General features: G+C 51.0%; 6 protein-coding genes across 6 annotated transcripts; 2 read left to right on the top strand and 4 right to left on the bottom strand.

The window, feature by feature from the left end:
* Positions 1-635: 635 nt before the first annotated feature.
* On the top strand, positions 636-2,367 carry BGZ61DRAFT_499951 (general substrate transporter; the record flags this gene model as incomplete). Its single annotated transcript, XM_046251478.1, has 3 exons — positions 636-884; positions 938-1,246; positions 1,300-2,367. The coding sequence occupies 3 exons, from the start codon at positions 636-638 to the stop codon at positions 2,365-2,367; spliced, it is 1,626 nt and encodes a 541-aa protein (XP_046095327.1).
* An 866-nt stretch (positions 2,368-3,233) lies between these two features.
* On the bottom strand, positions 3,234-4,714 carry BGZ61DRAFT_510624 (uncharacterized protein). Its single transcript, XM_046252070.1, has 4 exons — positions 4,384-4,714; positions 4,205-4,311; positions 3,980-4,136; positions 3,234-3,920 (listed from the first exon to the last, which is right to left on the bottom strand). The coding sequence occupies exons 1-4, from the start codon at positions 4,682-4,684 to the stop codon at positions 3,346-3,348; spliced, it is 1,140 nt and encodes a 379-aa protein (XP_046095326.1). The 5' UTR covers positions 4,685-4,714; the 3' UTR covers positions 3,234-3,345.
* A 938-nt stretch (positions 4,715-5,652) lies between these two features.
* BGZ61DRAFT_174316 (uncharacterized protein) lies at positions 5,653-7,984 on the bottom strand. The gene is made up of 4 exons (XM_046237618.1): positions 7,688-7,984; positions 7,117-7,630; positions 6,287-7,035; positions 5,653-6,222 (listed from the first exon to the last, which is right to left on the bottom strand). Exons 1-4 carry the CDS (start codon positions 7,933-7,935, stop codon positions 5,730-5,732), a joined length of 2,004 nt encoding a protein of 667 aa, XP_046095325.1. The 5' UTR covers positions 7,936-7,984; the 3' UTR covers positions 5,653-5,729.
* Positions 7,985-8,570: 586 nt separating this feature from the next.
* On the bottom strand, positions 8,571-9,151 carry BGZ61DRAFT_499949 (DUF967 domain-containing protein; the record flags this gene model as incomplete). Its single annotated transcript, XM_046251477.1, has 2 exons — positions 8,571-9,050; positions 9,116-9,151. The coding sequence occupies 2 exons, from the start codon at positions 9,149-9,151 to the stop codon at positions 8,571-8,573; spliced, it is 516 nt and encodes a 171-aa protein (XP_046095324.1).
* Positions 9,152-10,240: 1,089 nt separating this feature from the next.
* On the top strand, positions 10,241-11,874 carry BGZ61DRAFT_486145 (general substrate transporter; the record flags this gene model as incomplete). Its single annotated transcript, XM_046249821.1, has 2 exons — positions 10,241-10,760; positions 10,820-11,874. The coding sequence occupies 2 exons, from the start codon at positions 10,241-10,243 to the stop codon at positions 11,872-11,874; spliced, it is 1,575 nt and encodes a 524-aa protein (XP_046095323.1).
* Positions 11,875-13,380: 1,506 nt separating this feature from the next.
* On the bottom strand, positions 13,381-14,425 carry BGZ61DRAFT_371055 (uncharacterized protein; the record flags this gene model as incomplete). The annotated part of the gene is made up of 3 exons (XM_046242064.1): positions 13,381-13,584; positions 13,652-13,956; positions 14,068-14,425. 3 exons carry the CDS (start codon positions 14,423-14,425, stop codon positions 13,381-13,383), a joined length of 867 nt encoding a protein of 288 aa, XP_046095322.1.
* Positions 14,426-14,580: the final 155 nt, after the last annotated feature.

Raw genomic sequence — 14,580 nt, 5'->3', positions numbered from 1 at the left:
ACTTGTCAAATAAGAGCTTCTTCAAAAAAGAGAGTATGTAGTGACATGTAGTGACTAGCTGCTGTTCAAACCACTAGTTCCAGGCATGTGCGAGGGCGTGTGGCCGAGACTCCGAGCTCGGCGGAAGTATCGGCTCGGACGGCGGAGTGGACACGAGATGTCGCCGCCAGAGTTGTGAAGCGAAGTTAGTAAACCTCAGTCAGATTGGGGATGCATCCCACGGGGACAACTCCAACGTCTGCTTCCACTTAGCGCATTCAACGCTCGCTTAGTGGATTGAATGGGTATAGCTTCGGCCTCAACTGCGAAACTTGCTCCGAAGGTCCGCAGCCGAACCCCAATCTGTGGCACGAGACAGATTCTCTCCACCGTCTAGTGCAGCCACCTGCTAACTCAGCGTCTTATCGGGGATGCGGCGGGGAAACTACGTGCCGGGGCAATTGTTGACATCATCTGATTTACAAGGCATCTCTTGATGCATATACGATAAATACACGCGACTAACGGGCGCTTGAGCTCCTCGTCAATTGATCGAATCAACAGAACGTCTGCTTTCCCGAGGGTAAAGGGTCTCGAAATTGTTCACTTTCTTCATCTCTTAGCCAAGCGTCAGCTCTGGCCTTCAAATCGTCAACATGTCACACCTTGGGGATGCGAAACACGATCTGGATGACCATCTGGATGACCTCGATGAGTTCCACGGCCTTGTCCTGGCCGATGTTACACCCGAACTCGAGAAATGGTGGTTTCAGTATCCCAACCTACTCAAACTGAATCTCTTGCTGCTCTGCGCTTTCTTGGCTCAATTTACCTGCGGTTTTGACGGTAGCATGTTGAACGGCATGCAGTCCTTGCCTCCGTGGCAAGCTTCTTTTGGTCACCCAGTAAGGCCACCCCGGCCTCGTATCCTTGACTCGACTGCTAATGCTGCGGATAGAAAGGCTCCAATCTGGGCACTCTGGTCAACGCTATCAACATCGGTGTACTCGTTTCCGCGCTTTTCTCCTCCCAAATGTGTGAGATCCTCGGACGCAAGAAACCAATCACGATCGGTACCGCTTTGATCACTCTTGGCTCCGCTCTTCAAGGCGGTGCTCAGAACTTGGCCATGTTCGTTGCTGGTCGCATCATCATTGGCCTGGGTACCGGTATCGTTGCCGTTGCAGCCCCCCAGCTGATGACGGAGGTCGCGTACCCAACTCAACGTGGAAAGATGGTTTCCCTGTATATGACGCAGTGGGTCGTGGTGAGTCCATCGACGTGCTACCTAGAATCTGGCGACGCTAACACAGAACGTAGGGCTATTTGGTAGCAGCCTGGACGACATACGGTACATTCAAGATGGCCTCCTCCTGGAGCTGGAGGATCCCTAGTCTCTTGCAGGGGGTCCCGTCAATCCTTCAGCTTGTACTCAGCATCTTTGTCCCAGAATCTCCTCGTTGGCTTGTTTTCAAGGACCGGCATGAGGACGCTCTGAAGGTGCTCGCCAAGTATCACGCCAACGGTAATCAAGATTCTCGACTCGTCCGCTTTGAGATGCTCGAAATCCAGGCCACATTGGAAGAAGAAAAAAAGCAAAAGGCCATCCAGTGGAGTGAGTTTGTTCGCACCAAAGGAAACCGAAAGCGTCTCACCATCTTACTGTTCATTGGCTACGCCGCCCAATTGTCTGGCCTTGGGTTGACTGGCTACTACCTGGCCAAGATCCTCAACAGCATTGGAATTACAGATTCCAAGACCCAGCTGCTTATCAACGCTATTGCGGCCATCTGGCAGCTATGTTGCTCTGTCTTTTTCGCCTTGTTGATCGATCGTGTCGGCAGACGAGGCTTGATCACCTTCGGCATGACTGTCATGCTTGTTGTGTTTATCATTTGGACCGTCTGTTCGGCCATCAACGAGGAGAGGCACTTCGGCGATCAACCTCTTGCGATAGCCGTTGTGGCCATGATTTTCCTATTCCAGGTCGGCTACCAGCCTTTCGCCATTGCCACAGTGCCCTATGTTGTCGAATGTTCTCTCTTTTCCCTTCGATCTAAAACAGCCATGATCTTCCAGTTTTGTGGTTACACGGCTAGCTTCTTTACCGGTTATGTGAACCCCATCGCGATGGACAGCATCGGCTGGCGCTACTATATCGTTGCCGTTGCCGTTCTGGCCGTCGAATGCGCATTTGCGTGGTGGTATTTGCCCGAGACTAAAGGCAAGGGGCTTGAGGAAATTGGCGAAATCTTCGATGGCGACGATTTTTTGACGGGTGTTCAGGCAATGTCCAAACATCGCGAGGAGCAGCGCGAGAACCAGATTCTTCGCGAGAGGAAACTCAATTGGTCGGATCATGTCGAAGTCAAATCGAGCGAGGCGTGATGCTCTGGGAAACTAGCCAACGATGCAAAGCTTTTACAGCTCTTGAAGTTCCCTACGATATGTTGGTACCAATCAACACTGTTGACGGCACTCCAGCGACTTGCACCTATTCTTCGCCTTCTAAAAGGCGCCAGTGACAATTTCTTGGGAATGTAATACTTAACAGTACCTCCAGAAGTAAGGATATTATTTGGCACACTATTTTCCAAACGCCAGAGTTGTAAAATTAATAGCATAAGTCAATTCTAGTATCCAGTGGAGTTCATATGGGTGGCCCGACATCGCATGTCTACGGATACAGCATCCTGCTCGGCGCTGGCGCAGGTATTGTCTTCAGCCTCGGCTTCACGGTCGCGAGTATCACAATGATGCAACAAACCGGCTCCAGGCTGGACGTCTAACGCGTCAGTTCGATGCAGAACCTCTCCCAGCTTGGGTGGCAACTAATCATTTTGCTAATCGGTGGCCAAATGATGCAGGGACTTTCGGTTAGGAACCCTCGACAGTACTTAATGGTCTGGGATTTTCTGAACAAGAGATCAGGCAAGCTACCGCGGGAACATCCAGCCAAGTGTTTGATTCCTTAAGCCCGTCGGGACAGAAACAAGTCATCGAGGCCACTACAGGTGCTCTGAGCAAAGTCTGCACTCTCAGCATAATCTCCGGCACAACCATTATTGTGGTCTTAATTTCCTTCCCGTAGAGGAAGCTGTTCCTGGAGTCGCTAGAAAATTCCAATGCCCTGAGCCTGGCTTGAAGTAGCTTGAGCTACGCGCAGAGATGCAATTTGGAATCTGCGGCGACAGAACAGCACTTCTTGGTTGTATGGTGAATATCGGTGGCGCATCAGATGCTGTAAATGCAATGGGGACATAGACTCGCCCTATTATTACTAGACTGTGCCACAATTCAAGTGAATCTATGGCCTATCTTATGTTCCTATTGTGACCTCTCTGTTCAATATCATGCACCGATAACCTATTTCCACCCCACAGTGATGCCCTTTTCGTGAGACTCTCGAGCAAGCTCAATAATCCTCAGCACATCCCGCGACTCGGTTGCCTTAACAGCCAATTCGGCTTTCCCATTGATGGCATCGGCAACAGCCTCGTAGATTCCCATCCATCGTCCCCTAATTGTTGGATACTTGCCAACGTATCTCTGCGACTTATCGTCAAAGGTCTGTATGCTGCTGTCGAACTCGTCATAGGTCGTGAGAGTGCCACGGAGCTCCTCCGGCTCGGCACCGAAAGCAGGATCGAGAGGTTGCACGCCCTCGGCAATTTGCTCCTCCTGAGGACATGTGCTCCGATTTTGATACTTGATGTAAGACCCCTTGGTGCCCCGCACCCAGAACTTGAGCTGCTGCGCCATGGGCGACACGACGGACGTCTTGATCGTCACTAGCAGGTTCTTCTGTGGGCCATCATACTGCAGTACGAGAGTGAATGAGTCCTCTACCTCGCTCTCCAGGCCACGCTGGACCCGATAGAAAGCTGTGACTGATACGGGGCGCCCGAACAGCACGTAAGCTTGGTCGATGCTGTGTGTTCCTATAATTGATCTCTATTAGAATGGTCCCAAATTCGCATGCTTATGAGCACAATCGTACCTAGGCCAAAAGTAAGCCCGGATCCGGGTGTGTACTTTTTCGCGGTCAAATAGTGCAGCCATGGAGCTCTGTCAAAATCGTAGTGAATCTCGGCCTCGGTGATCTCGCCGAAGGCATTCTTCTCGAAGAGTTCCCTTACTGTCTTGAAATCACCATCCTGTGGTTCACGGTTCTAGTCAGCCTGCCCAGAATGATACCGGCAACGGTAAGAGCAAGTTGTCTTACATATCTTCTGTTTTGGAAGCAGGTGACAATCAGCCCTTTCTGCTGGGCAAGTTCGATCACCTTGTCCGCCTCCTCGGATGAGTTGGCGAACGGCTTATCAACAATGACTGTGGAAAGGGAAGTCAGCCCCGACAATTAATTACTCAACCAAATGACATGCAGTCTGTAGCAGTACGCACCATGCTTGCCGGCCTTCAACGCCTGCTCCGCGAAGGAGGCATGGGTGTCAGTGTGGGTAGCGACGACTACAAAGCCTATGTCGGCGTCGGCAAAGAAGTCCTCGGCCGTCCTGTAGTGTTTAATGCCAGGGAAGTCAACAGTGCAGTGAGAGCCTTTTGGTGCGGACGCGGGATCTGACGGCGCCTCTGCCCTTTGGAGAATTGCGGCAACCTCGTAGTCGGGAATGGCACGAATGAATGGTAGGTGGAAATTCTTGGCGGCAAAGCCGTAGCCCACGATACCGACCTTGATAGGGGCCATGATGTTGAGCAGTTTGGCGGCGACGAGAATCAGCAGATAGTTGGCAGATTGGGTGCAGGCAGGTGGGACGGCCGGTTTATATCCGTACTCCTCACTTGTAGGATTTGTATTAACAAGCGTATGACGTGACTCGGTGCGGGATTTTGCCTATGGGATAGAGTGTGGGGTGAGTGGTTGCGGTATCCCAAATGGATGTGTGATGGGATGTCCGCTTGATCACGTCTCCATCAGGTTTTCGTTATCCGCTACTCCCCGCGCGGAAACTCGCTTGTACATGTCCCCTGTCTACCAAAATACGATGAGTCTTACCAGCTACGGCGAGGCGTTGTCACACATGAGGTAAACGGGTTGCAATTGGCACGTCGACTACGACTAGAGCGGTAGATGGATCAAGCAACCAGAAGATGCAAGAGGTCATGCCCAGGGAAAGATCGACAATCGGGGAGTGCCGGATATACTGTATTCGGAATAGTTCACATTGCGTGGATACCTCATATCCACGAGCCAAATGACCGGGATATGGCACATGATGGTACAGCCTGCATCTCTCGCTCTTCGGTACAATGCATGGCGGCCACTGTATAAAGTGATGCAAGCAGTGGAGAGACGGAATCGGAGACCATGTTGCTCACAGAACAGAATTGGTCGTCCCACTCAATCCGGAAGAACATTTCCTCGTTCAGCTCGCTGTATTTGCGTTACACCTTACTCAACCTAATCCGTTCTCAACGTAGCCGCAGCGCCTCGAAAAGTCGCAGTCATGAGAAGCCAGCCATCTCAATGTTCCTTTGGGTTCCTCTTCAATTGAAAAGGGCAATGCATTCGTTCACAAGGCCTGGAAACGTACGCCTGAGTAGCCTCGACCACAAGTGTATGCTACCATTCCCCTAGACGAAACGCTCAGGACCATGCGGCTGATGGACGGTATTAGTTGCGAAGGGGGACTGGTATATCCTCAAAATGGATACTAAAGACCTTCGCACCTACGTAGTGCGCCACCCAGAATATTTGCGCTCTTCAGCAGGCCACATCCGGTTTCTTCGCACTAGCTTGCTAAGCTGAATTGCTCTTGCAAGATTTCGCGTGCTCGCATGATATCTGGACTCTCTGCCTCCCAGTATCGAAGCCTTTCTATACAGACCCGAAAAGCGCGGCCGTATGCATTCTCTTGCGCCTCCTCAGTATCGCATAAAGGTGACGTCCAGATTATCAGACCTCTGATATTTGCCGCAAGGAGCACCAAGCCCGTTGCCGTACTCCCCCTGGCGCCAAACCACGTCCCATGATGGCGATGTGTCATCCCACAGCCATCATTGAACTCAAGACATACATCAAGTGCCTTTTGCACCAACCCTTCTAAAACAGCCCTTGTGTTGCTACTTGTTCTCCGAGTAGAATGAATGGCGTGGTAAAGAAATGGCCGGTACAGCAGGGTTCTGATACCCCAGTAGCGTCCTTGAGTCATAATGCGTAGCTCATCTAATACTTGGTCGGGAGCGAGGTTGTCGAAGCGGATCGCGTCGGGCATGGAAGAATACCTGAATGGTCCAAGTCAGCTCGCTCTATGTGCGAAACATGGGAGATGTAGGATTGTATGAGTACCAAATGGCCAACTGATGTTCAATACTTGTAGCGGCGGATACCATGGGTTCAATATCCATTCGTGTCCAAGAGTAGTGCTCTTCTTTGTAGAATGCGTTGAGGACACGATTCTCTATTCGACGGAGGGCGATCTCGCTTAGATAGTAGAGCCAAGACTGTTCTTCTGTTTTCTGGTAGGATGAAGTAGGAGTCAAATATGTTTGTGAGGAGGAGGTGGTTACAGAGGCTGCGGTTGGGGTGTGAAGAGAATCCTGGGGACTCTGCACTGGACTGCCGGGACTTGGGGGTGAGGGAAATAGATAGGGATATCCCAATTTGCAGAGGTCGGACTGGGGGAAATCCAACTCTGTTCTGAGCTCGCATTCTGACTTCAAGACGGTCCAGTAGAGTCGCTGCTCCAGGCGTCTCTCGGATGGTCCTGGGACTCGGTGTGTGCTGTCGATCTGGGCGTCCAAGGCAGCTTGTCCCTTGAGATACAGTGAGTAAGCCGAACCTGCTTGATGAAATGCGGACCAGGCTTGTATTGGTCGGACAGTATACATCAGGTAGATGCCGGAGAGCAGGTGACATTGACTTGCCATGATACTGCCTTCGAGCAACCCCAGCCTCTTGCGAGCTGCTTGGAAATAAACCTCGGCCGTCGGTCGGCGATCGGCCGTTTCTTCGATTGAGGTTCGATCGTGAAGTTGACCCGCCTCGCAGGTTGGATCAAATGGGAGCGCAATCGCTCCAAGCGCACAAGCCAGTAGCTATAGAAGTCATCAGTGCGCGCTCGATATCAGTCAAACCGTGTGCTTCGAGAATACTGCATGGTACTAATACCTACGTACCACCATACAAGACGGGGCATCCCAGCCAAATCCATCCTCTGCAATCATTCTAGCATAGTCGCGGACCTGCCGGATATGGAATATGGGGTTTTTGGAGTGGACGAATTGTAGGAACCGATCGACGAGTTCAGGGACATCTTCTTCGCGAATGCCCGGCTTCTGGTGCCTACTCCTCGGAAGAGCGAGCTCATCATTGTCAGGCTGGGCGGACTGAAAGCTTCCGGCGAGAAGCTCTCGTGAAAACATGTCGCGTGGCCATCGTCCAGCAAAAATTGGCCATGTAAGAAGGCAATCCGCAGACGCGAATGCTGTCGGTACTTCCAAGGAGCAATCGATTGAGCACTGCTGATCATACTCCGCCTCTTGGCTAGGAGTTTGGGAGCTTCCAGGTGTAGGCTCTGTGAATGTTTGCTCTGCTGAGGCCGGCTGAGGGCCCACTGCGCCACCGAGGTCACCAAGCATCAGCTTCATCTCGTTCAGCTTCTCCAAGATCAACAAGCTCGCGGGATCGAAGCTAGCGGCGTATCCAAATTAGCCTCACCGGCAGACATTCAAGCCGAGGTGGACCCACGATGAGTGATCAAGGCGGGGATCATATGAGCAAGGCAGCGTGTGCTTGACACACGACGAGCACTGTGGACGCTCATTGTCACACTTCGTCTTCCTGACCCTGCAGCTTTCACAAGCGGTGACGGCTCGTTTGCGCGGAAAGGACATGGCTCGAAACCTAACTTTCTGTGCGTGGCGCTGCTCGGAATTGAGTGACGAGCGTGATCCTATTGGGCCCGAAGGCCCTGCAGATGCAGAGCTGGAAGACATCAGTGCAGGCAATGCTGTGTAGTCGAAAGCTCCGAAGCGTCAAGTTTGGGATGCAATGAGCTGGGGAGTTTCGGAGACTTGGAATATACGAGTGCGGGGTTGATTGTGGACCAGCTTCAATTAGCCGATGGCTTCGGAAATAGATCCCGAGGGAGCAGGGAAGTGTTTAGCGGAGAGCATCGGGGAGTAGCGGAGTTATCTCTTTTATCGCCATGAGGATTTGTCCTTGCGCGCAACGGAGACATGAATGATTGTAATGAATTTGTGACTGAATAAACTAGCACGGGTCACGGTGACTTTCTTTATGACCGTCTGGCTGGGAGCTTTCTGCGCTCTTTTGAGATTTTTATTATACTAAGGTGTATACTTTTCGGAGAGCGTCTGTCTGTCTGTCTGTCTATCTGCCAGTTGTATCCCCGGGTAATGAATGGCAAAACGGTCAAGACTACAATGAGCACGCAAGGAGTGACACGAAACAATTAGATGATCATGAAGGCAAGCTACAAGACAATAAGTGGTCGATTTCAGGACCGTCAGAGCAGCCCCAACAAGTCTGCTGCCGACCGAATTACTGCTATGGCATTATTTCTGTGCCACGGCCAGTCCTACATAACGGAGACCGAGACCCAATATCTTCACTTTTGCGCAGCCAAGAATTCTTGCAAGCAATCAACAATAACCTGGTGATCTTCCTCTTGCGCGAGGCCGCTCACGACAATTGCACCAATCGGTCCCTCCACGCCCTTGACACGGACAGGGAACCCACCACCGTGTATCGCGTAGTCACCGGCCGTCTCACCAAGCTGGAACTGGGCCTTGAACTTATCCTCGTTACCCATGTCGAAGAGATGGTGGCCTGCCCAGGTACTCCATCCAAATCTAAGCACAAAGTTCCGCTTGCGGGCCACCCAATTGTCGTTCTCTGGAACGGTCCCAGGTCGCGATGCAGCGTGAAAGAGCAGTTGTTTGTTGTTCGCGAGGGTGATGTTGACTACCGCTGGATTTTCGGTGATTTCCCTCAGCTTGTTCCGAATCAACACACCTATGTCAAAAGCATCCTCGGCAGTAAAGTGCGGTAGCGTAAGCGACTTCTCCTGAGCCGTGATGCTGGCAAACTGTTCTGGTTAGCCAAAGCCAGCAATGTCGACACGAGACTGAGAACGGCGCGAGGAGAGCTTACAGTTACCGCCGGGGTGTCTGTAGGGTTGGACGCCATTGAGCTTTGGTGGCTTGGGCAATAGTACTTGCGGATGCGGATGGTCTCCTCTGCGGTCTACACCTAGACTTATGAAGGTGATATTTGTATATCTTGTGACTGGTGAAGCGAATTTCCATCTGACAAATCATTCCTGAATATGTGTAGTCCCCATCCACGACACAACAGTCTACTTGACCCGATGTATTGCCATATCTCCAAGTGCTCCGAAACTCCCCGGTATGGTATTGATCTGTCCGATGGAGCGTGCTACAAAGTCGGGGTAACCTTCCCTCGTGGAGCATTCTCAGACGCTAAAATACCTGGTCTTTACTGACGGATGTGCTCCGAAACTCCCCAGCAGTGTATAGATGCTGCCCAATCTACTATCTCAGTAAGTCCGCCCGAAGCTCTCCCGGTAGGACATCAATTTCTCCGATGGAAGGCGCCTAGTTATTCCAAACTCGTGGATAACGCTACCCTCAGCTTTCAGCCACGGCGGGGATCCTCATGGCTACGGAGACGAGTGTGGAGTTCCACTTCATCTGCGCGTCTCATAGCCCCATACGGGGTACTGGGGTCTTGGTTGGGATTGAACTCCGCAAGTTGCATCAACTCTCCGTGTGGTGAAGCTTGGTATCGAGAGTTGCTAGGGATATTGCGATGGTTATTCCGGGGAACGTCGGGCTTGCCCATTCTAGACCTAGCTGCGGAGTTTGAATCCGTTCTCATGACCCGCGACTAAGCTCAAACTCCCTACAAGCTGTTGGGAGGAATGCACGCTCCCTGGTCGGCCTCGGGAATTCCCAATTGATCCTATAGCTTTCCCCGCGTTTGCAGTACCCCGTGGGGTCGACCCGCATGCTTGGAGCAACTTCTAGTTCCCGGTACTTGGAGTTTGGGGCCTCGGGGGAGGCCGTTGTTGCATGACTCGTGTTGCTTCACCCTTCTCAGGGTCACACGACCCGGCAACTCGTCCTAAACCATATAATTGTCCAGTCCCCGCGACTATCACTTGGATCTCGACCTTCCCAGTCTGGAAAGTACAACGACACCGCGAATCAACGCCTTCGTTTTATCTCTCCTGTTCATCCCTGCCGCCGTTTCAACATGACTGCCAGCACTTTCAAGTCTGTTGGCCCGGAACTTGCGGCGCTTCTGCCCCCAAATGACACGCCATGGTACAAGAAGCGAAACCAAGTCTTCCTCAACTTCTGCCTCGCATGCCTCTTCCTCCTCTCTTCGGGTAACGGCTACGATGGATCAATGCTCAACGGCTTGCTCGCCCTCCCGCATTGGCAGTCGTTTATGCATCACCCCAGCGGCGCCTGGCTCGGATTCGTTAGCGGCGCCTCATCCCTCGGTGCCATGTTCTTCTACCCCGTCGTCGCATGGTCCTCTAATCGTTTCGGTCGTAAGCCAACTATCCTCGTGGGCTACATCTTCCTATGCCTCGGAGTGGGTCTACAGACTGGAGCCACAAACATACCTATGTTTGTGGTATCACGCGTTATTGTTGGTATTGCTAGCGCTTTTTTCGGCGGTTGCGTGCCTCTGCTGGTCACCGAAACGGCCTATCCCACTCACCGCGGCGTTTTCACCAGTCTCTACATGTGTGGGTGGTACGTTGGTAAGTATTGATTCCAAAATAAGCATACAAAAAACCACAAATGCTGAGAAATTATACAGGCTCGTTCCTCGCCGCCTGGTCCACGTACGGCACCCGCAACTACGACAATTCTTGGTCCTGGCGTATCCCATCCGTTCTCCAACTACTACTTCCCATCGTTGCTCTTCCTGGACTCATAATGATTCCGGAATCTCCGCGTTTCTTAGCCTCCAAAGAGCGGCACCAAGAGGCTCGCGCCTTTCTCGTCAAGTACCATGCGGAAGACGACGAGACGTCCCCCTTGGCAGCGTTCGAGCTTGCGGAAATCACCCGGAGCATCCAAATGGAGCGTGAGTCGCAGAAAAGCACCACTTATCGAGAAATGGTTGCCACGGCTGCCAACCGGAGAAGAACATTCATCACCGTCTTCCTGGGAGTCTTTGGCCAATGGGCCGGCCAAAATGTTGCAGGCTATTACCTGGCTCCAGTGCTTACTACCATTGGCATCACCACCATCACGAAGCAGACTCTCATCAACGGGTTCTTGCAGATCTGGAATCTGGTCTGCTCCCTGGCCGGTGCATTCAACGTCGATCGTGTTGGACGCCGTGTTCTCTTCCTGGCGGCCACTACTGGCATGCTCATCTCTTACATCCTCATCACCGCGCTTTCCGCGACCTTTGCCAAGGGAGGATCGGCAACGGTCGGTACAGCTGTTGTCCCGTTCCTCTTCATTATGTATGGTTGCTACTCTCTGGCCTTCACACCCCTGCTAGTGGCGTACCCTGTCGAGATCTGGCCATACAACCTGCGTGCCAGAGGCCTTTCAAGCATGTGGGTGTCGACAGCTATAGCCGTCTTCTTCAACATCTTCATCAATCCGATCGCACTCGAGGCGATTGCATGGAAGTACTACCTGCTCTATGTCTTCATTCTCGCCGGTGGCGGTGTTGTCATCTACTTCGCATTCCCCGAGACACGAGGTCATAGTCTCGAGGAGATGGCGCGAATCTTCGAAGGAGAGAACGCATCGGTCCCAAAAGGCGTTATCGCAGACAAGATCGCAGCGTCTGGAAGTACGAGCCACATTGACGATATTAGCGCGCCCCCGAATAACGTAGCAGAGAAAGTCTGAACGACTCAGAAAATCGACTCGGAGGTCACATCGATACACACGACATTGGTCCCATAATCAATACGGCCAGCTAAATGGCGGGAGGTGGAACCGTACGAGCAAAAGAGATGTGGAGATTTTTTGCTTCCTGATTTCAGTCTGGACTTACATGGCATCATCAGTAGTATGGGGATATGTGTATACTTGGAGCTTTTATGTCATGCAGAATCTAGACAGTAATTTGTCTAATGCGAAATCGCCAATACGAAATCGTCTTGTTATTATATCATTGCGGGTGTCAATTTTAAGATCTAACTCACGCATCCACGATGCATCGCGATCGGGATTATCTGCGAACACATTTAAGTTTTAGTGCTTGAGACCTTTTTTGCTCCAATGCCGGTGGCCGACCAACTATTGTCAATATACCAATCCACCTTCTGTGTAATTGTCGCTTCAAGCCCTTAGTGAGTGGTCTGTTTCTCTGCAACGGGAATCCTGGAAATAAACATGGGGAGGGTAAAAGGAGAAAAGAGACTGAGGGAGAAAAGAGTATTTCAGAAGCAGTAGATGGTATGATTGGGGAGCTTAAGGCGCTTGCTGACCAGTCTCGGCGTATTTACGCTGTGGCTCTAAACAAGGATTATTGGTTTCCTTCGTGTGCTACTACTTGAGGGATTACTTGGTTAACATTGGAGATTTAATAAGAATGTCAAGACTGCGACCTTCTAGCACAAAGGTAAGGTGGTAGTTTTTACTTTTCTATTGCCGTTACGACCTGAATTAATAACTGCGTCACTATGCGAAGGAACTTATAAAATAATTGACCCCTGGTAGTCAAAGAATATATTGGCCTGATATTAAATAATCCTTCATCCTGCCATAATGCGCCGGGGAGTCTAGCCGGCATCAAGGGTTTTAACGAGAGTGTGCACCTCGAACGGAGTGTTCCACGTCGCACTTGATCCCATGCACTCCCAGTCCCGTCATTAATTAGCCAGTGCATTCGTATTTGCGGCAAACGCAAGGAGAGTAGGACTTTTATGCGAGATGTAGACGTAATTAAACTCCAAAGCTATATAGATGACTGAAGATCATCTCCGAGCAGTCGACTCGGCCCCGCCTAGATATCGATAGCAGGGGAGAGGTAGCGGCCTGGACGCCAACGTTATCAACATAGCAATACGAAGTGCCATCCCCTTGATCTCACGGCCATGAGAGTCTGTCACATTTTTGAGCGGCTTGGCTACCACTAGCTAGCCTCGCGTGGGTACCGTTTCCTAACACAAGTCGACACAGATTTCGTATTCACTGAGCAGGACTGAGACACGACCGGAAAGAATTTGGGATTCACAATAGAATTGAATGTACCACTGCTGTGCGAGCTCGCGGAGTGAATGATCTATGGGATTCGATTTTTTTTATCACACTTAGGACTTCTGTTGAAGATTATGATCAAATCTTCCGAACTGGACCCGTGAGATTTAACCTGGTAGAGATGGTTACGCTAAGCTAATATACCTAAGGTCAAATGGACCCTGGTTTCATAAAAGTATCGGTACAACTAGAGCTTGGTTGGGGCTCCAGAAGACGTTTCCCTTTGATACAGTTATTGAGAATATAGATAACAAAGTTACTCAAACCGAGAGCTCGAGACCCTCCGCACATTTGGATGATATTGACAGCCGCTACAACATGTTTCGAGGCCATTGAGAGATCGCCCAGCATAATCTAGATGGAAACGATCAGTTCGCTGTCTGTGAGGAAGTATGAATGCAAGATAGGACTTTGGCCTCACCTCGTCTAGCGTTAGAACCAGCGCTTTCGTCACAGCGATGCGGCATGATGATGGATTATCTGAAGAGATTGCCTGTCGAAGACTCTGAATATATCTCAGCTTGTATTGTATAGCGAATTGCGCATAATCCCCGTCCAAATTGACCATGGACAGGTGACGGCAGGCCGCAAGCAAGAAGCCCTGTAAAAAGTCGGCATCGGTGGAGGAGAGGAATATCCAATTCTTCCTCATGTATTCACTAGATTCCCCCACATTCTTCAACACCGGGCAGTGGAAGTTCAAGTAGGGAAGGACCACCTGAACATCTAGGCTGATCGTTAACATACGATGACGAGAAACGATCAACACAGACTACTCAGTGCCCAAGTAGTCCTGTCACTATCTCAACAGGGACAAACCGGGCAAACGCAACTTACAGTGGTTGAACATAAAATGCTCGACGAATGTTAATGATTGTAAAAACTTTCCAAATGGTCCGTGATCAACCGTGTCGGAGGTGATACTTTGGGCAATTGGTGTTAGATCCGGGTGACTACCGGAGGTCTGATTCACCTGTTGGTGAGTTACGGCGGTCCAGGACTGATCTGGAGGTTGATCGTGTGATTGTTGCTTGTTGTGGCACTTTTCTCCACTGAGTTCCTTCTGGCGCATGAAATTGGCCACCTGTGCCTTTCTGGCTCGGGCGTGTGCAACACGAGCTGCGTGGGAATGAGCTCGTCGTCTCAAGTCGGTCAAGGAGCTTTGAGCGGGATGATTGATTGGAATGAACTCCATCTTTGAATACTGAAGTTGAGATATCTCGAAAAAGAGTGTATTTTGGGACTCGGACCAGTGCTCTCTGAGAGATTTCCCTTGCACGACTCAATGTATCGCGGTGGGATCACGGTGCTACTCAGAGAAGTCCGCCCGCCCAGCCAGGTCATCGTTTT

This window comes from Ilyonectria robusta (assembly GCF_021365365.1).
Source record: "Ilyonectria robusta strain PMI_751 chromosome Unknown BGZ61scaffold_44, whole genome shotgun sequence".
Taxonomy (NCBI): Eukaryota; Fungi; Ascomycota; class Sordariomycetes; order Hypocreales; family Nectriaceae; genus Ilyonectria; species Ilyonectria robusta.
This window is presented reverse-complemented; position numbering and strand designations above follow the sequence as displayed.

Coding starts and splice junctions, on each gene's coding strand:
- BGZ61DRAFT_510624 (XM_046252070.1), bottom strand. CDS start 4,684: ATGGCCCCTATCAAGGTCGGTATCGTGGGCTACGGCTTTGCCGCCAAG. Junction 4,137..4,204: donor GCTTCCAAAACAGAAGATAT/GTAAGACAACTT, acceptor CGTGAACCACAG/GATGGTGATTTCAAGACAGT. Junction 3,921..3,979: donor CGGGCTTACTTTTGGCCTAG/GTACGATTGTGC, acceptor GATCAATTATAG/GAACACACAGCATCGACCAA.
- BGZ61DRAFT_174316 (XM_046237618.1), bottom strand. CDS start 7,935: ATGTCTTCCAGCTCTGCATCTGCAGGGCCTTCGGGCCCAATAGGATCA. Junction 7,631..7,687: donor CCCCGCCTTGATCACTCATC/GTGGGTCCACCT, acceptor ATACGCCGCTAG/CTTCGATCCCGCGAGCTTGT. Junction 7,036..7,116: donor ATGCCCCGTCTTGTATGGTG/GTACGTAGGTAT, acceptor TGACTTCTATAG/CTACTGGCTTGTGCGCTTGG.